Raw genomic sequence first — 22,946 nt, forward strand, 5'->3', positions numbered from 1 at the left:
TGGCGAACCACCCAGGCATGCCTTTTCAGAGTATGAGCAATGGACTAACCGTTGTGTGTGGGTTTGTGGTCGATGACGATGTTCTGACCTTCCAGAAACCCAAAGAAACCCCGGATGAAAAAAGATATATATACAATGGTCTACCCTAGTACTTCGGAGATGTTTCCTGCAAGTACAATAAATGGTGTTCCGAGATAATCACCTTGTTTTGAGAACAAAGACAGTGCGGCTTGATTTCACTTAATGACTTATTTCTATCCTTTGGGCTGTTTCGGAGATGGGTCTTACAATGGACAGTGGTTTTAGGAAATCTTGTGTAAAATGGTGTTTTTGTAACCACCGAAAGCTAAATGATCTACCCATTCCTACTACCTAGCCAATATCATATCAAAGTCAAACCCCGCAAGCCGCTCTATGCACTGAAGATATCTAATCCAAAACCGCACCCACATGTGGCTTCAGCCTCACTACCAGCGGCCCTTTGACCCATACGAAAGCGGCCTTCTGGTCGTCCATCCATCGCTCTTGCCCCGGCAACAACTCGATCTCGAAGCGGTACAGGAGGCGGCAGATGATGACGCGCATCTCCGCGTATGCCAGGTTCTTGCCGATGCAGTCCCGCGGCCCGGTGCTGAAGGGCTTGACCACCTCCCTTTTGTCGCCCGCGTAGCGGGGGTTGTAGCGGGCGTGGTTTGGGCCAAGCCACTGGATGAAAGTACCGAGTCAGCCACGATTCAAAACGAAGAAAGAAAAAGTAAATCGTCTAGTATGGACATAGTGTTGGGTTGCGAAAGTCTCGGTCTCGGTGGTTTGTTACTTACTCTCTCGGGCTCAAATGAGTCCGGGTCCGCGAAGCTATCCGGATTGCGGTTCGTTGCGTGTTGGAAAACCTGGATTTTAGTCTAGACACCACCGTGTTAGTATAACGCGATAATGGCTTGTTGTAGAAACAGTAATTTGCTCGCGTGAGGTGTGGAGGAGACACATACACCGCGTGGCACCCACTGCCCATGCACTATAGCTCCCGGACTAACTCGTGGCGACTGCGACGCCGCCGGGGGTACAGCCTCAGCATTTCCTCGATGACCGCGTTGAGGTACTCGAGATGCCCCGTGCTCGTCATCGTAATCTCGGCCTCGTCGGCGAAGCTGTTGCGGATCTCCTCTTCCAGGACCCGGCGCTTCTCGGCATGAGTGCCGATGAAGAACGTAAAGCCCGAAAGAGCCGTGGCCGTCGTCTCGCTGCCGGCGATGACCAGGACCGACGACAAGGCCTGTACCTCGGCGTCGCTCAGGACCGACTCGCCATCCTTGCCCTTCCGCAGCATGTAGGTTGCGAAGTCGCGGCGTCCGTCCTTGGGCTCGGCGCCCATGGCCATGCGCGCTTGGCCCTTCACCCGGCCGAGCCGGAAGTTCTCCCTCGCCCGCCGCGGTCGCCGCCGCGAGCTCTTTGCGGCCCACCGCCATCATCAGGGGCACCTTGAGCATAGGGAACTGGACCCAGAAGCGGCGGTAGGCGCCGCCCACGACGCCGCGGAAGATGTTCTTGACGAACGTCGTGTCGCCGTCGAGGCTGCGGAAGGTGTCGGCGAACGCGAGGTCGCCAATGATGTCGAACGTGGTGAAGTTGAGCCAGTCGACCAAATTGAGCGCCTCGCCGGCCCGCGCCCGCGCCGTGATCGCGTCCATGAACTTGTCGACGTAGCGCGTGATTATGGCCTCCTGCTCGTGCAGCGCCGACGAGCTGAACGCGTGGCCCATCTGCCGCCGCTGGCGCCGGTGGTCGTCCCGGCCCGCGCCGAGGAGGGCCATGTGGTCGTTCGGGAACGCGAGGCCGGGCACCTTGCTGTACTCGTTGTCGGCGCGGCTGCTGCGGACGCCGTACACCTCGGGCCAGCTGACGCTGCCCTCGATGGCGAGGCGGTCCGGGCCGATGCGGACGAGGGGGCCGTACTGGCGGTGCAGCACCGTCGCGTGGCGGACCATGTCCATCGTGATGAAGGATCGCCATTGACTCGGGACATCCCACAACGCCATGTACTTGGGACCCGGGACCTTGGCTAGAGGGTGAAACCATAGGCGGTATATGATGGTGCTAACCACGTAGAGGATAAGCTAGCAACATGGCGGGTTGGTCAGATGGTTTGGAAAACAAGCCATGGTTATTTTGAGGGACTTTTCATAACTTACCGAAATGGTGACGGCGCCCATCATATTTGCCGGTTTGGTGAGGCTGCCTTGTGTAGCGAGGGCATCTAAAAGCGTCATCGTGATAACGGAGAATGTTCTTGCAACCAATTAGAAATGGAACACTGAGTAGGTAAGTGTGTAGGCGAGATGGATGACAGAGGAGAAAATGAAGAGCAATATAAGACGAATCTATATATATATATATATCTACGTGTGAATGCGGGTGTGCGTGCATCTGAGTTCGTGTCCGCGCGTTCTCTACCCCCTAAATGGTGTATAGAAGTCTTTTGCGGACTATATCATTCCGAGTCGTTGTATAAATGCTCTATGTATGCCGGTTTAGCTGGCACCCGCTGATTTAAGCCATGTACAAAGATTGAATAATGTACGAGGGAGGATTCGACATCCGCCTCCTTATGCATTAACGCTCGCGACGCGAATAATGCATCGTGGGGAAAGTGGGCATCGGTAATACTGGGACTATAGTACCAATCTGATTGGTCCAGCGGGCAAGGTCTAATGAGAGAGACCCGCAGGTAACCAAAACTTGGCTGCTTTATGCACATATTGGGCACGATCAGCATCGCATCGTCGGGTTTCCCAGCTGGGCCCAATGCTTAATAGGTACGCCATTACATCAGCCTTTTACCGGATGCCGCCGTTCACTGAGCCCTCTTGGCTCTTCCCCATATATCCAGAGGGCATGAAGTGCCGAGCCCGCAAACAGGGGCCCCCACAGAGACCCAGTGCAGATCAGCAGGACTTGAAAACGGAAGCATATCCGTGGTTTCCCATAAGACGTGCGGCCACGGATAGTAGCAAAGTCGTGGCGACAACCAACCTGATCTACCATCGTCCGATTCACAGTTGATGTATGACGCTTTCGACTTTCATGATAGCCATGAAAATGGAACCTATGGACTTGTTGCACCCTGGGATTAAGGGATCTCTACACAGATGGGTACAAAAAAAGCCGGCCGAGACCGCCAGGAACACCTTGTTGGCTTCTTTGCCGTAATGTAGAAGAAAGAAGAAACGGTGGCAAGTAAGCCGTCTAGGGGATCCCAGGTTAGAGATCCCAGGAGTCCCAGGTCCGGATGTTGCAGAGGTCACTTTTAGTGACCGGGTCGCAAGGCCCGGCCCATCTGTCATAACTACTGCTGAGCATAACTTTATACGTAACATTAGGTTCGCATTCTTCCTCCGCTATTCGACATTCGGGTACGGCAGAACCCGAGCATACATTATTACTTGGCGGAGATCTCAGCACCTACGACTTACGTGCACGGAGCAATATTGTGAGTCCCGGACGGGGGTTTGGATTCAATTCTGAACCCCATCCCGGGTAGGTTGGCAGGGGTGAGTTTACCTTGGATACATCACTTCCCAATCTTCTTGAGTTTCATAACACGATCCTCTCCCTAGGCTCCGTCTTTGCCAAACTTTTTCCAGCGTTTCAAAGCAGCCAGACAGCTCGCATTCCCGACCAACCAGAACAAGCCCATACTGACGGCCCACCACCGGCCGCCCACAAGTGATGACGTCGGGATTAACCGGTGCTTAAGGGGGAGCAAAAGACGCCTCATTGTAGAGAGTCATCGGGGTTTGAACCGGGCCATGGTTCATGTCACCATCGGGGATAATGATGCCACTTCACCTAACTCCGTGATTATGCATTTGCACAGAATGGCGTCTACACATGAAAGTGAGGGGGCAAGAGGATCTCAGTGCGTCTGAGTGAGAGCCACGGAATCTAATATTAGTTGCGGGTGCGGGCTGGTCTGCGACAGCAACGTACACTATGTTCTCGCTATGGCACACTTCAACAAGAAGGTGAGTGGTTAGCTAGTCCTTAAAGTCGAACATAATCCTCATATAATACCGGGTCGCTTCTTTGACTCTGTCAAGCCCCCCTGGCCAGGGTGGTATAGCGGCTGCCTCCCCAAATGAAGCTAACAATTTCAATCGCTCGTATATTCTCTCGGCAATTTTAGGTATCAATTTATTCATGGTACGTTTGTTTTTACAACTTGGATTTATATCAATTTCCATTACTATCCGTATCCGCCAATTTTAACTCGCACTGATGTTATTTTAAAAGTTACGAGCAAAATTCCCAGTGAAAAGAGTATTGATCACCTGGTTGATCGTGTAAGGAACAAGTCCCCCACAATGAAGGCGAGACTCGGGGCATCAAGTCCAGGGTGAAGTTATAATATGCACCTTACCTCTAATCAAACACGATGATATACTCCGTATGTTCATCTTCCTCTGGCTGGATCCGAAGGAGGCCGGCAAACGGCTTGGCGAATTCCACCCACTTATCCCATGCTTCTCGCCGCTTTTCTTCAAAAGGAAGCAGCCTCTTGGAGTGATACTCCAAAGATTCGATACAGTCCAGCATATGCTTTACGTCCGTCTTGCTGGCTTCCCTGTACCTGTCGTCGAGTTGGTACATCTGGTAGAGCTGGCATTTGAACAACATCGACTCTGCGTTGACCCTCATGATCAGTTGCGCCAGATGTTTGACGTCGCTCCGTGACATCACCTGGCTCCACTCGATGTGCGGCAGGAGAACCTCCAACTTCATGTCGTTGTGCTGAGGGGGGCCCAAGAGCTCGCCGGTCCAGGCGCTGGCCGCATGGCAAAGGCTGTCGTAAACTTGGAGTAAGTCCGCCTGGAAGGATTTGATGTTCTGAGCATGTTCACGGAAGATCCGCACACGCTCATGAAACTGGTTGCTCCTAGTTACAAAAGTAGGGATGTTCGCTACCGGCCACACTCGCTCCATGGACCACTGCGAGATGGGCCGCAGCCGCTGGTAATGTGTCATCACCCTCTCGATCTCTTGGCGCACAAACCAGCCGTAGAAGTGCACAATGACGTCCAAGAGCCGATTCAAGGCATCGGGGTCTTCATCCGTGTTCAGGTTCCGGCTAACTATTTTGCACCAGTAGCGGAAGCCACTGAACCCATCGTAGATCAGGCGGTCACCACTATCGCTTAGCTGCGTGAGCAGGGCTACGTCGGTCAGCGCCGACCACATCTTGACGAACATCAGCATGAGCGAGACACGATCCTCGCAGTTGTGTCTCTTGGCCCACACTGGCTGCATCACCATTTGGAACCAATTCCCTAATTGCCCTCTGTGCTGGTCTGTCTCCCGTTCGCGGCGCAGGCAGGCGTTGCAATACTGCTGAAGGTAAGCAATCTTGCCGAGAGGCTCGGTTAATCGCTCCTTCACCAGCTGTTCATAGATGCGTCTTACCATTGGTCTGTCTGAGACCATCTCGATATGGGTACAGGCGTACACGATTTTCTCCGGGGCCAGTTGCCCTTGGGTAGATGTTGAGCTTTCTGCGGCCATTGTTGTAAACTGTGTGTTCATGTGTTCTTTTGTTGTGGTGTGTGGTTTGGTCGTATGACTAATCGTTGTTAAGTCTGTCGAGGGTGAGCGGACCAGTCCAAGTCTCGAACTAGGATAGGGGAAAACGCCATTTTATATGGGAGGGTCGAGCTTCGCGCACCCGATCCGTTTCTGGCACACTCGGAATGGCCATAACGGCCCGTATGCTGTCATTACATATACTTTGCGCAGTCGGGAAATATGCTCGGGTGGTGGGTTCAAGTAACAACCCTTGAGATCCCGACACATATCGGGAGATCGTAGAACACGCCAGTTGATTCGCGAACAATGTCATTGTTCTACTCAGGCCACGATGAGAGCTAGACTTGTAGGCCTTTGTTCGGATGTACTATTGTACTGGAAGTTCATGGCGAAACCGCACGGCCGATCAAGGAACAGAACAAAGAGACATCGACCGAGGTTATATTGCTAATACATTGAAAGCTTTACAAATCTCATCGCGCAGAGCTAGCAAGGATGCAACATACGCGATTGTGGAACTAGAAGTGTACTGCCTCTTTTCGGCACCTAAGAACTAACAGCCCTCACCGCCACACTACACCCCGCACCAGGCCAGCCAATACAAAACCAACTGCCACTCCTCCAAGCGTAATTAGCTTCCATTTCAACCATCTTTGCTTCAATCCGGTCTGAGCTCAGCTATCATGTCATACAACCTCCAGTCCACCAGCAGCCTCTTCCTTGTTCCAATCGAGATTCGCCGCGCCATCTATGCCGACCTAATCGACACCGCTGGTATCCACATCACCTTGTCCCCGCAAGGTCGGATCCGGCTTACCCGGTGCCTCGACCCGGAACTAAGCGCCGGGCACCTAGGCGGCGAGCGGCGGCCTCCGCCCTCGGCTGATGGCTCTGGTATGCAAAAATATCGTCGGCGCCTAGCCTCTACCTGGGGCCCCCATTGGGAATGCGAGGAAGTCGCCCTTGCCGATGGGGAGGAAGGGACCGATGGGAGCCATGCGGGATCGCGCAATTCATTTTTGGCCACCTGCAAAAGACTGTAAGTATCAATTTAAATGCATCGCGCCGCTTGCGACCCATCTCGATCTGATCGCCGGTTTCTAGGTATGTCGAGGTCGGGGTTTGGGTGAGGGAGCAGGTCCGCTTTCAAATAACCGACCTTGCCACAGCAGACATGCTATTTGAGCCTCCGCCGGTTTCTTCGGCGCCATTCACTAGTACGGATGTTGGTTTCCATCGTTCGCTTTTGCCAAATATCACCAAGCTGGATATCACTGTGAGTCTTCCCTTGCAGTTCTTCGAGGCCTTAGCCATCCCGGACGCTGCTCCACTCGACGAGAATGTTCGTGTCTGGCTCGCGCTACCTCGAAATCTTGAGGCGCACCTGCCTTCTCTTCAGCTGCTCCGTGTCTGGCTTGACCATACCGACAAGGTCTATTGGTCGGCTGTGGACGAGCGTGCCGTACTCCGACCTTTCGAGCCTCTGGTGACCAACAACCCTCATTTAACCTTGTCGCTCGAGCTACCCAAGCTCCATCATCTGGACGAAGACCCGTTGTGTCACTTCCTAGAGGATAAGGAGGGAGCAGGACGAGGATGCAAACTCGGCTCGTCGCCACGGCCGATCCAAGTTAGGCGCCGGTTGCGACAGCGGTATCTCGCTGGCCCGTAGAGCGCACCACATGGTTATGAATGGCCATAATGGTTTCACGACTTCCCCCTTCCTCTTGGGACACACACATCTGTTGGAGGAATCATCGCTAGAAGACAGAGAGAGGCTGGAGAGGTCGTTGGAAAGCCATGGGCAAAGCGTCGAGAAATTGTTGGTCGAGACCCAGATGGTGTGGCTCAACTGGAATCCAATGGGCAGGCACTCGTTGCGTTAGCACAACCATTCAATGAACATCCGACGTGACTCTGAAGTTGTTCATTACCGTCAATGTAGGCCCCCAGTCTCCAAAGCTTCAAAACAACACCCGTGGTAGAGGAAAGAGTTTCCAAGATACCGTGCTCGGATACACGAGCTGGGCAGGATGTGGTGGTTTCCGGACTCATCGTACGGGGTTGCCTTCCCCTTATCCCAGTCACCCTTTTCAATACACCAACCAACCAACCAACCAACAGCCCCCACTGCTACGCCACACCCCGCACCAGGCCAACCAAAAATAAAACCAACAACCATCTTGGCCGGGGATTCAACCTCACCCATTCCACTTCAATGCTCGATCATAATGTCATATAAACCCCAATCTGCAAGCACCCTCTTCCTTATCCCCATCGAGATCCGCCGCGATATTTACGCTAATCTGCTCGGCAATGGTCATATCCATATCACCCTCCTCTCCTCGAAAGCTGGTTTCCGGCTTACTCGGTGCTCTGACCCGGATTTAGGCGCGGAGCATGTTGGCGACAAGCGGCGGCCTGCAGGCGATGACCCGGACAACCGGATATGGGCACGACGTCTGAGTTCCACCTGGGGTCCACATTGGCAATGCGAGGAATCCTCCTTGGCAAAGGAAGAGGAGACGAAGGACAAGGACGACGCTGTGATACCCAGCTCGTTTATGGCAGTTTGCAAAAGATTGTATGAACCCAGGACGCTTGGGGCCTCTTTTTGTGCATTGCTGACATTGCATCATCAGATACTTTGAGATCTTGGACGTGATGCGGGAGCAGGTGTGCTTCCACATAACAGACCTAGATACAATCGGCACTCTCTTCCAGTATTTATCCGCTTCGCCAGCAACGTCCGGGTCCCTTGGGTTCGAAGGCTTGGTAGCACCACACATCCAGAAGCTGGAGGTCGCCCTGAGCCTCCCGCTTGCGTTCTTCGAATACTTCGACGACCAGCCTTCTGCCCCGGGACGAGAACTGGCGCCGCTCTTCCAGGAGCAGGCTCGGATCTGGACCGAGATGCCCCAAGGAATCGATAAACTTCTCCCATCCCTCCGAAAGCTTTCTATCTGGCTCGATCATACCCAAAGGCCCTACTGGTCGGTGCTCCACGAGCGCGCCGTCCTCCGCCCCTTTGAGCAACTTGGCAACTTGAGCCGTCTCGATCTGTCATTTGACCTGCCCATGCTCAGGTCCGGTGTAGGGGGCGCGACCCATCTCTTTCTCGAGGAGGAGGACACCGGCGGTTGCCACTTCAACAATCCATCGCCGACGCCGATTTACATTCGCCGCAGGTTGCGCCAGAGGCAGCGCGTGGTGAATGCGGGTGCCGGCATTGGTCGTGCGCCCACCATACGGTGGTGCCCCGATTTCCCGCTGGGCCTCAAGTTCTCGGTAAACGACGGCCTCTCGGTGGCGGAGATGGCGCTTCGCGAGCGTGCAATGGAGCGCCAGGGGATCAACGTAGAGCAGGAACTCGTCATGAGCATCTTCCCTGACTTATATATACCCGCCTTGCTCGGTATGATTTTTGGCAGGCCCGACCCGCTCAAAGATCACGGTCATCTGTGTCTTGAATAACAACGCTCTCGAATGGGGCCAGACAAACCATACTAAAAAAACCATTACGGTATTTGACAGACTCGGCCAAGGTGATGCGCAAATCGTCCTCCGTAGTGTAAAGTCGGTCTTGACAGAGCGCTCGATACTTACACGAGCCGCGGCTAGCTAGGGTTATTTTCGATGGCTTCGCCCTTGTTCATCAACATAGAAACCCATAGACCAGACCTTGAGGACTACACCTAGCATATTGATCGAATCCGAGTTGTTCGGATCATGCAGTCTGGTAGCGTACACCCATCCATAGCAATTACCAGTCGCGAAATTACCAATCAGCTTCCCTCCAAGGTTGGTATGAGTCAACTATGGGCCGGTCAGCACAGGCCCTCGACAGCTCAAGTCCGGATCAGTCCTAAGTAGGAAGTGGGTTTCTGGGGGGCCAAGACTCGCCTGCCTCCGCTCGTGTTTAACAGGATTCCGGTGGTCTCGCTTTACGCCGATCAACACATGATGCCTTGGGGGCACTATGAACCAGCATCACTAAGGCTACTTTTCAACCCAACGAAAGAGACATGAATTAAGTCCTACGCCCTCGTTAAGGAGGGCTACTTAGACGGTATGGATTATTGCTCCCCCTTTGCCAGAGGCATAGTCCCTAAGCCGAAGGGCGAGATCTTGGGTGGCCTCCTATACTCTATATCCTCGTCCATTGTCCAATAGTGGTGATTGTTATAGAAATCGGGGACCGACCCCGCCGGCGTGTACTCCCAGCCCACGTACTTCTGGGTGCAGCCGTCGAGGGGAGGGAGCTGGTGAAAGTCGTCGGGCCGCGAACGGTCGACAAAGTCGGCGTCGATGAGCGCCACCACCAGGTACGGCGCCGGACGGAAGTCCGTCTCGGCGGGCTTGCCCGCGGCGTGCGCCTCGACGGTCTCGAGGCAGTCCTGGCCGACGTGGAGGCAGTAGTTGAAGCGCGGCAGGCGCAGCGTCCTTCGGTCCGGCCGAAACTCGGGCAGGTGCTTGTCGAACCAAGGCTGTCCCGGCCGCCAGACACAGTGCCGGTCGCGCCACTCGACGAAGCGCCGGCGCACCTGGAGCTTGGAGGCGCCCTGCAGGCCGGCCTCGTCCTCCACGACGGTCCACCGCGCGTACTTTTCCACGTGCTCGCACTCCCACTCCACCAGCTTGTCGTGGATGGCCTCTTTGAAATATTTCATGTAGCGGTCCCAGAGCGCGTCGTCGCCGTACGCACATCGGTAGATGACGAAACCCCACTCAGCATGGCCTGCCTTATGCATCTCTTTGCATGTACTGCCCATAAAACCTTCCCAGTTGGACTCGTCAGACAGCTCCTCCGAGTTCCCGTGGGGTGTAGAGGTGAGGGTAGACATGGGTGCGAAATGAAGTCTGGTGGCGGCTTTTAAATTTGCGCGTGCAGGCAGCGAGCGGCGCAGTCGTTTGGTCGGCGGGATCCTCCCAGGCCCAGTGCAGTAGTATCTGGCAGAGAGGAAGGGCCGAGGACGCGCCCACGAGTTTGCTCGGATCACTACGCCTTTTCGTCCAAGTGTCGGAAAGAATGTCGATGGGGTTACTGTAATCATAGCAATTGAATGAATAGATCTGTATGGTAACCTGTCTCGGGGAAAGGGAAGGAAGGATGGGTGAACTCGCCTCAAGAGAATGAGCAGCTGCGGGGTTTTCACGTGGGTTGGTTACTAATACCTACTTTAGACCTAGATACCGCGTGTTCTTCTCCATATATGTAGAAAATCTTCCTAGCCAAGCCCCATTCCAGGCAGTAGTGCCAGCCAGATTATCCCCTGAAGCGCGTAGCGTTCTGTGGTCAGGGCCCCCAATCAGGTGTTATAAAAGGTGTTTCCACTCTTTGAGTTGTTTTCAGCGCTCAAGGGGATAGTATCTCCGTCGGCTCGGTGACACCCACAGGTATACGGCAGCATTGTATAATCCCAAGTCTCCGTTACTTATTCCTTTATTTTGTTGACGGAAAAGTCTCATTTCCAAGCGAGAAATCGTGCCCAGTCTCAAATCCGTGTTGCGGGAGATGGCTGCCGAGGACGTCCTCAACCATGAAGCCTTCGCTAGCAACCCTTCTCCACACCGCGCTCGATCTTGGGTCCAACCTCGGTGTCGAGCCCATCGGGGGTCCGCACGGCCAGTCCTAGTTGTGCCGTCCATTCCTTGCTCTGTCACCCATCACCTCTCGACATGAATCCAAGCCATGCATGTGACTTTTGCAGGCTCTTTTCATTTTTCTATCGCCGACCCACCAAGTAGAGTAAAAATATGGCTGTGACAATATAATTACTCAACCCATGTCGAACTTCACGGCCGACTAATTGGACAATGACCAAGAGCCTATGGGAGCAAGGCGCACGGCTCGGTTATAGGCAGCCGTTGACGCGCGACTTCCGTCAAGTTGCCTGGGCCAGGCGCGTCGGTGGCCGTGCTTGGTACGTGTTTTATGGAATGTCGTTGTGGGCAGGGTCAGGGTCCAGATCCACATGCAAGACGGAGAAGGACTGAGCAGACCCTTGTTGGACAGGAATTTCGCACCCGCCCACTAGCAAATTCTAAAATTATCACCGCGCATCATGCAGAACATTCGATCTGCACTGCACCTACATTTACAGATCTCGCCATATAAGATCCGAGTATATTACCAACGAGGGTGGAAATCATCAGTATTATACGATAGGCTGAGCGATTCTTCCCGCCAGTAAACAAGGCTCGCCGAGCAGTGAGGGCTTGGATCAAGTCATCTTGGTAATTGGCCTCGCAGGGGTTCGTAGCCTGGTGGGCTAGTCCAGGACACAAGGATCAATACACGTGCTCGGATGTTTTCGCCGAGATGTAACGGAGAGGCTTACCGGATTCGACCCAACCGAGAGATGCAAACATCAATCAGCGTTTCTTGGTTACTTATCGGTCCTCCTGCACAGATTTCCTCGCCACCCATGACAGCCCTAAAGGGTGGTGCGGACAGAAGCGCGGAAGCCTGGTCAGAACGGGCCGGGGAGATAATCGGGAGAACTCACCTACTACAGCGAGGAGCAACAGGCCCTGGCCCAATGCAGCTAAGACACCGAAGCCTGATTACTTTTTCGGTACGTGATATCGAACCTTGCGAGCGCTTCTTTGATGGATGAGAGCCCGAAAGAAGCACCGCCGAAGTCGAGTCGGCCCTCTTCAACAGAATTTCACTTCAAGATGCAGTGTGATAGACTGTTAGGCTCGGTCACTCGGTCACTCCATCGACCCCTCTCGGATGGCGGCAAACACACGATATCTTACTCCAACGGCGTGGACAACGAGTACGAGATGCAGAATCTGCACAGATTTTGCACGCTACCAGGGTTTGTGTACATACCCCTCTCACACAACGGAAGAGGTGAAGCAGAATAGACGACCAGGACGATGATCACAGAAGGTTCAGCCAAACATTGATCTGTGTATATAGACTTATATATAAGGAGCATCCGAGCCAGAAACATGGTCGCCCCTATCAAGCCGCTCAGCATATCATTACTCCCCCCTTCATAAGGCATATCATATACAGTGTTCGGTTCTCTTTGCGCAATGCGTGCCATAGACTTCCTGCTCGGTCCGTACGGGCTGGGCTTGATTCTATGCTTCCTCCCTATCATCTTGGCCGGCCCTGTCCGCCAGACAGAGCCCCAGACTCAGAGTCATGGCCAGCTTGTCACTCGGCAGGTTGCGCCAAAGGACTTCTATCTTCGCATTATGCCCCTCGGTGCATCCATCACGTACGGACAGCCCGGAGACGAGGAAAGCGAGGGCCGTTCGTACCGCAAGTTCCTGCGCGATAAACTGCGCTCCAGGGGCTGGAAGGTGAACATGGTAGGAAGCCGGAAGTACGGCAACATGGCTGACAACGTAAGTCCTTATTAGCCTTTGCTGTTGGTGCGTGATTCACGTTTGCTAACCAGTTCTGACCTCACAGGATGTGGAGGGCTGGCCGGGGTACACGATTGATCAAGTCAAGGAGAAGGCCAAGTCGGCGGTCCCCTTTTACAAGCCAAACCTGATCCTGATCAACGCCGGTACCAACGATGCTCTCCAGAATCGTGACATCGAGTATGCGGGTTCGCGAATGGAACAGCTTGTCCTGGGCTGCTTCGCCGAGTCTCCCGATGCCGTCGTTATCCTGTCGACTTTGCTCCCCAACTTGAATACGCCCGATGCCGTGTCGGTCATCAACAGGCAGATTCGCGATCTTGTGGCCAAAACGGCCATGTCAGGCTACAAGATTCACTTGGCCGACATGGACGACGGCTTCATCGGCACAGACCAGATACGCCCCGTCCCGGACGGCACTCACCCTCACGTCGTGGGCCAAAGCAGGATGGCCGCCGTGTGGCACCTGGCGATCGAGCAAGTCGAAGAAAAGGAAGGTTGGCTCAAGCCTCCCTCCAGCGACGTCAGCTTCCAGGACGACGCCGAGAACAGCAGCGGCAACCAATGCGACAAGAAGTACGACAGCGGGAGTCAGGACCCACGATCTGGCCAACCGGTTCTCCGGGGCACCTCGCCAGAGATCAAGAGCGATGGGAGATATGTTCACAAGTCTACCCCGCGTGGTAAGATCATGAGCGGCAACTTCGACAAGGATCACCAGCCAGTCGTGTACTCGGCGCAGCTTGTCAACGTCTACGGTGTCGACCGCGGCGGCGAGAGGGACGACCTCGTCGTGGTATCGGGGGACACCAAAACGGTACACGTTTACGTCAACTATCCAGGCCTGCGCTGGAACGTGATTCCAGCTAAGATAGATTATTTCTGTATCAACAGAGGTAAGTGTCATACTGTCTTGTACTAATATTGACGTTCACGATATACTAATGTTTCGAAACAGGTATCCGTTGGGGTGATGTGGTATGTGGTTTTAGACAAACTCTGTCCATGTCATGTCATGTCAATGCTAACTTAACTACCCTCAGAATAATGACGGATTGGATGATTTCATCTGCATCGATCCCAGCGGGAATATGTAAGTCCTGCCATTTTGACATTCGCCGGCCGACTCTTTCTAACCAAGTCGCCCGCAACAGGTTTGTCTCAATCAACATGGGTGGACTCTCATCAGTAACGTTCAAAGATGTGGGCAAGGTAAGACCGGTACCCATTCATGGCATCCAACTGGGAAATCGAAATTAACATGGAGGCCTGCAGTTCAAAGCGGTACCATCCGGGTATTCACAGAAGGATGTTCGCCTTGGCGGTATGTACTACGATTACATTGCCTGGTTGTTGATCTTGTTGAACAGCTCTTGCTAATGCTTCTATAGACATTGATGGTGATGGACGGTTGGACTACTGTGTTATCAACCCTGGCGGCAGTGTCCATTGTTGGAGAAATGGTGGCATACTCCAGGACAGAGCCGAGTATTGGCAGGATCTAGGCATCGTCTTTACACCACCACAGCCGATCGATGATATAGCGTCGATGCGTTTTGGTAAGCTGAGAGACGCTGCCACAAGAGCATTGGACATCAACTGACGACCTGGTCTGTTTTCTATTTTAGTGGACATCAACGGTGATTTCAAATCTGACATACTTTGGGTGGACGAGACTGGGAAAGTCCGGACCTGGATCAGTCAGAGAGGAACGGACAAGAGCATGGCGCCTCACTGGGACGACCTAGGTGTCACGCACGCCGGAATGGGTCAGAATGTCGGCGGCAGGCAGAACATTGGCTTTGGACGGCTGTACTCCGGTCTACCAAGCGTAAGTTTGACCACCCCATCCTATTCTAGCTTTTGTCTGTCAACAGCCACAGCCACCGAGGTGTGCGTCTCTAACTTGCGTAGTATCTTCGATACACAGTGGACTGCAAAAGTGTTTGCGAGGTCGAAGTGAGAGCTTGGGAAAATCTCGGAAGTGGTGGGAAGTACCAAAAGGGTTTGTTTCCTTGCCCAACCTTGACTCTTGACTCGGCAAATTGCAGCCAAGCACTGACTGACTGGAACTCTTTCTTTAGGAGACGGAGTCTTCTTCGGGGACATGACCAATACAGGTATGTGATGTGATCACCTACTTATAAAAGCCCAACTGGGCTGCATGGGATCAATGTACTAACCAGCTTTGTCTTCAGGCAACGATGACTATGCATGGATATCCCCTGAAGGCAGCGTTGCCATCTTTCCCAACGTCAACACGCCGCCGAGCACTGCAGGATACCCCGACTGGGGGGTGGTCCACATCGCTCTGCAAACGGGCATGGACAGAAAGGCCTTGCACATCGGCGACTGGAATGGCGACGGCTTTGCCGACGTCATCGGCGTCGACAAGAAGACCGGGTCCCTCACCGTCTGGCTCACGAGCTGGCAGGACGGCAAGTTTTCCTTCAGCCAGCGCACCAGCACCGCCCCGCGTTGCACGCAGGGCTGGGGCGTCGGCCGGTTGGACATCGGCGCCTACTTCCAGGATCTGACGGGCAGCGGGTGCGTCGACTACCTCTGCATGGAGCCCAACGGCCGCACGACCGCGTGGTTGAACGACTGCAAGCAGGACCTGTTCGACCTGCGGGACGTGGGCCAGGTCAAGTTCGCCGAGAAGCAGACGGATCGAGCCAACCTACGCTTTGCGGATGTCAACGGTCAGTACTTACTTACTTGGCGATGGATGGACGACCCCGTAAAATCCAAGCAAGACAGACGGGATTGAGCTAACGATGGTCTCGATGCGAAATAGGTGACGGAAGAGCTGATTACCTCTGGGTGGACAAATGTAAGAGGCTGTTCACATTACTTCCCACATATCTGGTCTGATCTAACATCCCAATGTCTCTTAGTCAACGGAGACACAAGAGTTTGGATTAACGGAGGCGAGCGGCCCGAGTCGGAACGTTCAGACTTGGGAGGCAGCGTATTCCTCTGGCATGCCCAGGGCGCTGTCTACCATGGCAGCGCTAGAGGCACAAACCTCCATTTTGCCAATCTGGGTGGGATCGGACGGGCTGACATGATCGAAGTGGACCCCAACACCGCCCAGGTATGTTGCTCTACGCAGGGGGCTGGAGCCCTGCGGGAGTTTGAAGCTTCAAATTGGTCAAATGAACAATTACTGACTGGGAGAGCAGGGCAAGGTGTGGTTCAACAGCTGCCCGGGCGGCAGTGGTGGTGACGACAACGGTATCACCCCTCGAGACCCACAGCTTCCCAGCTTTACGCCTACCCCGGTGTGTCCCGTGTCACTTTGTTACATGCACGTGGAGTTCTCGACGTTCTGTCAGCCGGACGAGATGGCAGACGACTTCTTGAACCCGGACCTCTGTGACGAGGGGGTCTCCAAGGATCGGGGTCGTCTTCGAAGGAGTTCCAGGTTCTCGCCCAGAAGCGTCTTCCCAAATTCAAAATCTCCATGGTAGCCTGGGGCTTCGCGTACATTACCGAACAGTGGTACAGGAGATATCCTGGCGTTTCACATCTTGGAACCCCTTCGAGGGGGCCACCGGCGACACCCTCTGCGGCATAGTGAGTGCCATGACCCGGACCTTACTGACCATGGATGCAGCCAAGTGACTGACAGTGTGACAGCCAACCAAGAAGAGAAGGCTGTGAATCCACGCATATAGACTGGCTGGACAGCACATCCCTAACCCGGCAAGAACTCATTAGCAACTATGATACCGAGCACAACCCAGATGTACGTTTGCGCGATTCCAAAGTCATAATACTACCCATTTGGCAAAAACTGATGAAATACATGCACCAGAAACAAATTCTTCGGGACCTGGCCATCGGCTGCCTCTCAGGCTACCTGCCAGACGGTTCCAAGGCGGCTTCCCCTCCTGTGCCGACCCAGGCCTGGGAGAATTACTGGAACCACGATTGGCTTCCCGAGAATCTGCCTAGGCGGGGTGGTAGTAAGTGTATCCGGTCGCCAGGCCAATACCTAGCCGATCAACTTGGTTCACATGGCAACCGAGCCGCCTTGATCCATTGCCAGCGGGATCTCAACCAAATGAAAGGCAGAATCTTCAACCTTCCTTTCAGCAGGCAAGAGAGGGCGGGCACTGACCCCATGAGCGAAGATGCCTTCAACAACATCCTCACCGCGTCCCTACGCAGCCTGGCGTCGCAGAACGAGCTGCTGACGACGCTGGGCGAGGTCATTGGCGTCTGGCGATACGTCAACGAGCCCATCACGCGGGGCCTGGCCTTGAACAACACGGCAAACATGATAGACGCGGCACGGTCGATCAGCCGGGAGCTGCCCGCGCTCGGCAGTGTCGGGCCCATCACGGCGCAGTTCATCCCCATCTGGTACCGCGTCGCCGCGCGCCGGTCGCTCGAGTGGATGGAGACCCATCTCGACCGGGTCACCGAGCGGTACACCCAGGCCATGGACTCGGGACTGGCGCCTCCGGACGCGGAACGGGTCCTCGCCATCATCCGGTCGCTCCGCGTCGATTTGGTTCACATCCGATCGCCGCTGGACGAGCCGCCCCGTCGCTTGGCGGCGCGAGCTTCTGGGTTTCTGGCCCGGCTGATGGAGGCTGCGCGCATAGGACCGCGGCTTGAACTCTCGCTAGACTAGGGTGCGACTACAAGCTGGGTCAACTAGACGGTGCAGGAAGCGGTTGGGAAAATTACGGTGCTTGGATTACTTTCTTGGGGTGGTATACACGATAAGGCGCGACTTGTTTCATATATTTAGCTTAAACTATAGGCTAGCATCGCTGTTTATTTACATGATTTACTGTTGAATTTTCTCTCTTGACTGGTGTTAATGCACATGTAGTTTGGTCTTGCAAATGCATTCCTTGCTGAAATGTTGCTACAGCTAGATCTGCACGCGGCCCAGCTGCCAGGATGCAAGATCTTGACTGGCATGACACCCCCTGCATCCAACCCCGGCATCCTGGCAAAGTCCGTGTGGGAGCACATTACATAACACTGTCGCCGCTTAGTTTCTTCGTTCTCCTTTCTAGACCTGGATCACGTGCTGTCCTACGTAAGAAGGACACCTTTCCCCCGATATGGTGCCGCAACCAAATGAGTTACCGAAGGCTAAACGGCCACCATCTTCCGAAGTGGGACTGAGCACCGGGGCGGCGGTCGGGGTAGGGATCGGTTGCACCGTCGCTTTCATCGCAATCGTTACACTGGTGGCCTTCTTCCTCTTGCGGAGGAGACGACAACGGAACCGCCACAAGAGAAGCGCGGAACGCGTCCCGCTATCCGGATCGCCCGAGCCCAAGCCCGAGCCTCACAGTGGCCCCCCTGCGTCATATCCACATCCCATTGCGGTTGTTTCGGGTCAGCAGTATACCCGGGCTCCAGGATACGAGCTGGATGCTACACAGCCGAAACTGGAGTTGTACGTCGACCAGCACAATACGCCTGGAATATCGGCGATAAGGACGTGAACATCATGTATTGGGGGGTTTAAGACATGCGCAACTGCTGGTAGTATCGATGTCATTGGGGCTTGATTCAGGGTGGTCGACGCGTCGGTTAAATAGAAAGCTCTCATTGTCTCTGAATTTGAGGGGATACAGGCACATATACTTGTGGCGTCTCAGCAATCTTGATCCGTCGTTATCCTCAACGCACCCCGCCCCTCAGTGAGACCGTCCAAACTGAAGGCTACTCAAAAACAAACTCCAGAACAAGGACAGTAGAGCAGTCATGATACCTATCGGCACGCTCGCACTCTGCAGATCCGGTTCAGAGCCGGGGCGGAGTACCCAAACAAAGAAGAACGCCAGAACTGGTAAAATGCAGGTCGCATTTTAAAGCAGCACCCGCTGCAGGCTCACGGCATCCTGCGCATAGAGACCCCAGAAGGTCTCCCGCTTGTCGCCGCCCGGTTCCAACTCCAGCGTCCGCTTGGGGAGGCGGTCCAGCACGTCGTGCGAGTGGCCCCGCAGGACCTTGCAGGTGTGATGCAGGTGGTACCGCTTCGAGGTCTCGAAGCAGGTATAAAATCTGCGGTAGAACTCGTGTCGGCTGATGAGGGGAACCAGGTCCATGGGGCGTGGTGTGAACTGGTAAACGGAGTCGCTGCTCTCTGGGAAACTGTCCTTTTGCGCCGGGGCGAATTCCTGTTCCTCAAACTTCTCGCACTAGTGGGCCGGTTTTGCGTATTCAGCGTCTGGTCATGATAGACTCATATTACAGCGAGTGCCGAGAACTTACCATGTAGAAATCACAGTGGGAGTACTGCCAGACACTGAGCAAAGCTCTGAAACGGCCGCGAAGACTGAAGTATGTCGTACGCAGCGCAACAAAAAAGTCGTGACAAGAGTTAGCTGAGGCATCGAGCTGGCTCAGGCGGAAGCTAGAACCGCGCCTAACAAGCAGCAGCACCCAAGACCGTGTTGTCGGCTCTTTTCGGGTAGCGGTATCACTACCTGATCCGGGACGTGATCTGATGGATTCTGTGAGAGAGCCGTTTGTGGGCGGAGACAAAAGTGTGCCGGCAGCCCGGGAAACATTGGAGAGGCTGGTGCTAGTCGATGACGAGCCAGTCATGCTTGTGCTCTGATTAGGGGCGTTGCCCGATGTTCCAACTTCAACGATGCCTGATGAGCGGAGCATATAGTCGGATAAGCTTTGCCTAATGAATAGCTGAGGGGCAATAGCCCAGCGGTCGTCACCGCATGCCTATGATGTCCTTTATCAGCCCGGGAGCCTGAAATTGTGAAGGGTTAGGGTCCACCTACGCAAGTCCATCGCAGCAAAATTTCGTCGTCATTGGAGCTCAGCTTCCGTGGACGGGAAGCGAGGGGATGCCAATCCCATCTCTCGCCCGTCTTAGCCTCGATCCAGTGTTGAACGAGGCCCACGATAGCTGGGCTATCTTGCGAAGAGACGTCCTCAACAAATATGTCCTCGGCCGAGACATGCTGTAGCTCCTCCACTAAGTCTCTCAACTCGAAGTCCTTGATAAATTGCCGGTATTCTCCACCTTGGCGCATCCAAGCTCGCAGTGTGTCCTTGAAACAGGACATCGTCGGTGCCAGCGAACTTCCCCGGCCAGCTTGTGCTGTCGAGGTGCGCATTATCCGGTCATGCAGCCTTTCCCGACCATGATCTTGTTTACTGGCAGGCTGTTCCCCCTGATGGAGACCATGGTTTTGTCCCTCTGATGCTTGTTTACGAGCCCAGTTGCTGTAGGGTTCGACTTGTTGTTTCTTGATTTGAAAAAAGTCGTGAGGCGGCTCCAGACACTTGGTTTTCTCTGAACAGAGAGCTGATCAAGACGGCAGCTTCTCGCTTGATGCAGGATGGCTTGTCGTCGAATATCTCGAAGCATCGCGTAAAAGCAAGCTCGTACGCCCCCGTCACTCTTGGCTGACACTTCGAAGAACGGGATATCCCAAAACAGGGCAAGGTTTTGGCTTTCATTTCTCGATATCTCTCTCTCAATGTCCAAATCGTCCTCGTACCCCAGAAACACAATGGCTGCTGGGGCTAGACCTCGATCCCCTCGATGGGACCACAACCATCTACTATCGCTGATATGATGGTATATTTGTTGAAGTTCTTCGAATGACGATCGAGACGCAATGTTGTACGAAAGAATGAATCCGTCGTTGTCTCTCGTCCAATAAGGCGACAATGTGTTGAACATCATATCCAGTATCCTAATTTCTACCTTGCAGGAAATTCCATCGAGGTCAACTTGTTTGACATAGGTAGTCCCAATTCCGGAAAGGTAGTCTTTGAACCCTCTTTAATACAAAGCTGTACGCCCATTTAGTGAAGAAGATTCAGAAGATGAATTGGTTGGGATACTGACCTCTTCAGCCCAGTCAGACCCCCTAAGATCGTTATGTATGGCCACCCTGTAGGTAGCCATTTGACCGTCCATGACAATCCGATCTATCACGTGGCATACCAAGACCTCATCGAGTGGTGAGTATCACGGCGTGAAGTTAGGATAGCCGTGGCATATTCACGAGGAGATCTGGGGACGTGGTGCGGGGAAATCTGCATGCCTGGTCGTAAACTTTAGGTTCAGCATGAGCCGTCCGCATGCTGTGGCCGTTGATAGGTCACAGTAAACCGCCTGCCATAGTCCTACATATCGCACTACGAGAACACAAGACCTAACCTCCCTTCTACATACTGGTTTCCGCCAATGCAAACCCAATCCAGCTTCAAGGAGATTTCTATGGGAAGGTAGTTCTAAGATCGCAGAGGGTATAGTACTTCAATTTTGCACCTGATTGGCTAAAGTCGGTATGTAGTTGTTTTTTGCGCTGAAGCGCGCGCCACTGTGGAGGGGCGATGCTAAGCCACAGGATACATATAACACTGCCCTACGGAGTTGAAGTCGTATTTCTCTTCTTGGCAGGTGAAATATCTCTTGGCATGACATGGCTACTGCTTCAAATACGGAATTTCGTCGCATCCCGGTGCCACTGCCATCGATCGGGCCATGACCACCAGCCGCCCTGCGATGCCTCGTGTGGCGAGGAGCCCAGGAGGGAATCAAGCTCTGTGGATTGATACGCTCGTTCCTGCATCACGTACCACGGACGGGCCCCTTTCGGAGGCAAACGTTAAAGCGTACTATTGGGTAGATAGTGCCTGCTCATTTAAGTTTCTGGTCATTTTGGTTGTGAGTCTATTCATAGTACGTGCATTGGTCGTATCAGGTAAAATGGCAGGGCTATCATTGAGCCGACCCGCGAGGCAGCCCCGACAACATTTGTGGTTTGGGCGACCCCAGTCTTAGAAGGCTATTCCCTTGAGGGTCAATAGATTGCGCGATAGTCTGGGCGAGCAGAAGACCAAATGGGCAGCGATTGAACGCCGAGATGGAGAAAGCTGCTCCAGCCCAAAACCTAGCTGACCAGGCGCAAATTACCTGCATCAAAACGGTGAGATGGTCAACAGGGCCTACATCGGAGGATTTGTGAACGACGCAGGGAAGCTCTACTGATCATTGCCTAGTTTGTGCTGTCGTTATTTTATGTATAAGATTGACTTGGAGCTTCGTGCAGCGTGTCGTGCAGACTGGCCCTTCTAGTCCTTGTATGAAGAGATAGAAAATGACTAAGAGGATGACTAGTGACAGGAATTGTGGGCCAGGACAAGGGCTCCCGCTATCCACAGCCCATCCGTCCTCAACTTAGGCCTCAACTCAACACAATGGGCTGTGATGGTTGGCTCCTCTCTGGATACCGTATTAGTGGAAGGGGTTTTGGGGGGTCGTGTTCGGTGGGACCATTCTTTGCTGTCAGTCGTCTCATTACGAGGGCCCCGCTACAATTTGGGCCTACCCCTGAAATGCCGACCAAACTAACAGAATTGCCAGCAGCCGTGGGGCGTACACTCCACCCCTTAGTCAGTCGGCAGCCAATCACGACAACATCTGTCACTATCCCCTACCACCAACCCCTGCGCTGCCGCTGTCCGGCCTGCCCTATGTACACCCATCTGCCGGGGGCTCCCGCACGGGACAACTGATGCCAGCACGATGCGAATGGCTTCTGCGCTGGACAAGCCTTGGGCTGTTCACCATCCAGTCCGTCTTTTCCGTCTTTTTGTCGCTTCTGTTCCTCCCATCGTGGCTGTAAGGCCCACTGTCGATGGGTATTCGGCTTCAGGGGAAAGGCTTGGCGGCAGACACCGACCGGTTTTCCATGAGCTGGCAGAGCTGATGCCAGCACGCCTCGACGCACTAGCCGGCCTTGCCGCCAATCCGGCACTTTTCTCCATGTTTCTCTAGACTCAGCCACGCGGCAGCTACGGTTGGCGCAGCGCCCTAGAAGGCGTCAATACTTTCTAGCGCCCTTCTCTCGCCTCCCTAGCCCGCCTCGAGAACAGCTTGCTGTCCCGGTCCGGGTGTCCAAGCAGGCTAAGGGGAACTGCCGACCTCATCGTGTGAATAGCCGTCTTCTGCGTAGAGACGCAAA

The 22,946-nt window shown here is 54.1% G+C and overlaps 8 protein-coding genes across 8 annotated transcripts; 4 read left to right on the top strand and 4 right to left on the bottom strand.

Moving 5' to 3' along the window:
* Positions 1-429: 429 nt before the first annotated feature.
* Positions 430-2,267, bottom strand: PG997_010930 (cytochrome P450; the record flags this gene model as incomplete). The annotated part of the gene is made up of 5 exons (XM_066815245.1): positions 430-705; positions 822-890; positions 1,031-1,414; positions 1,479-2,114; positions 2,190-2,267. 5 exons carry the CDS (start codon positions 2,265-2,267, stop codon positions 430-432), a joined length of 1,443 nt encoding a protein of 480 aa, XP_066664535.1.
* Positions 2,268-4,419: 2,152 nt separating this feature from the next.
* Positions 4,420-5,556, bottom strand: PG997_010931 (uncharacterized protein; the record flags this gene model as incomplete). The annotated part of the gene is made up of 1 exon (XM_066815246.1): positions 4,420-5,556. One exon carries the CDS (start codon positions 5,554-5,556, stop codon positions 4,420-4,422), a length of 1,137 nt encoding a protein of 378 aa, XP_066664536.1.
* Positions 5,557-6,260: 704 nt separating this feature from the next.
* PG997_010932 (uncharacterized protein) lies at positions 6,261-7,249 on the top strand (the record flags this gene model as incomplete). The annotated part of the gene is made up of 2 exons (XM_066815247.1): positions 6,261-6,616; positions 6,859-7,249. 2 exons carry the CDS (start codon positions 6,261-6,263, stop codon positions 7,247-7,249), a joined length of 747 nt encoding a protein of 248 aa, XP_066664537.1.
* Positions 7,250-7,808: 559 nt separating this feature from the next.
* Positions 7,809-9,051, top strand: PG997_010933 (uncharacterized protein; the record flags this gene model as incomplete). Its single annotated transcript, XM_066815248.1, has 2 exons — positions 7,809-8,137; positions 8,220-9,051. The coding sequence occupies 2 exons, from the start codon at positions 7,809-7,811 to the stop codon at positions 9,049-9,051; spliced, it is 1,161 nt and encodes a 386-aa protein (XP_066664538.1).
* A 602-nt stretch (positions 9,052-9,653) lies between these two features.
* PG997_010934 (uncharacterized protein) lies at positions 9,654-10,421 on the bottom strand (the record flags this gene model as incomplete). The annotated part of the gene is made up of 1 exon (XM_066815249.1): positions 9,654-10,421. The coding sequence occupies one exon, from the start codon at positions 10,419-10,421 to the stop codon at positions 9,654-9,656; it is 768 nt and encodes a 255-aa protein (XP_066664539.1).
* Positions 10,422-12,627: 2,206 nt separating this feature from the next.
* PG997_010935 (uncharacterized protein) lies at positions 12,628-17,611 on the top strand (the record flags this gene model as incomplete). Its single annotated transcript, XM_066815250.1, has 17 exons — positions 12,628-12,945; positions 13,013-13,862; positions 13,925-13,944; positions 14,010-14,059; positions 14,121-14,178; positions 14,242-14,290; positions 14,358-14,525; positions 14,595-14,797; positions 14,881-14,971; positions 15,051-15,086; positions 15,153-15,668; positions 15,764-15,799; positions 15,864-16,063; positions 16,152-16,299; positions 16,353-16,545; positions 16,660-16,717; positions 16,787-17,611. The coding sequence occupies 17 exons, from the start codon at positions 12,628-12,630 to the stop codon at positions 17,609-17,611; spliced, it is 3,819 nt and encodes a 1,272-aa protein (XP_066664540.1).
* Positions 17,612-18,053: 442 nt separating this feature from the next.
* Positions 18,054-18,443, top strand: PG997_010936 (uncharacterized protein; the record flags this gene model as incomplete). Its single annotated transcript, XM_066815251.1, has 1 exon — positions 18,054-18,443. One exon carries the CDS (start codon positions 18,054-18,056, stop codon positions 18,441-18,443), a length of 390 nt encoding a protein of 129 aa, XP_066664541.1.
* A 366-nt stretch (positions 18,444-18,809) lies between these two features.
* On the bottom strand, positions 18,810-19,218 carry PG997_010937 (uncharacterized protein; the record flags this gene model as incomplete). Its single annotated transcript, XM_066815252.1, has 2 exons — positions 18,810-19,142; positions 19,216-19,218. The coding sequence occupies 2 exons, from the start codon at positions 19,216-19,218 to the stop codon at positions 18,810-18,812; spliced, it is 336 nt and encodes a 111-aa protein (XP_066664542.1).
* Between the last annotated feature and the right edge of the window lie 3,728 nt (positions 19,219-22,946).

The sequence above is a fragment of the Apiospora hydei genome (genome assembly GCF_038363865.1).
Source record: "Apiospora hydei strain CBS 114990 chromosome Unknown utg000008l_segment0_segment0, whole genome shotgun sequence".
Classification (NCBI taxonomy): Eukaryota; Fungi; Ascomycota; class Sordariomycetes; order Amphisphaeriales; family Apiosporaceae; genus Apiospora; species Apiospora hydei.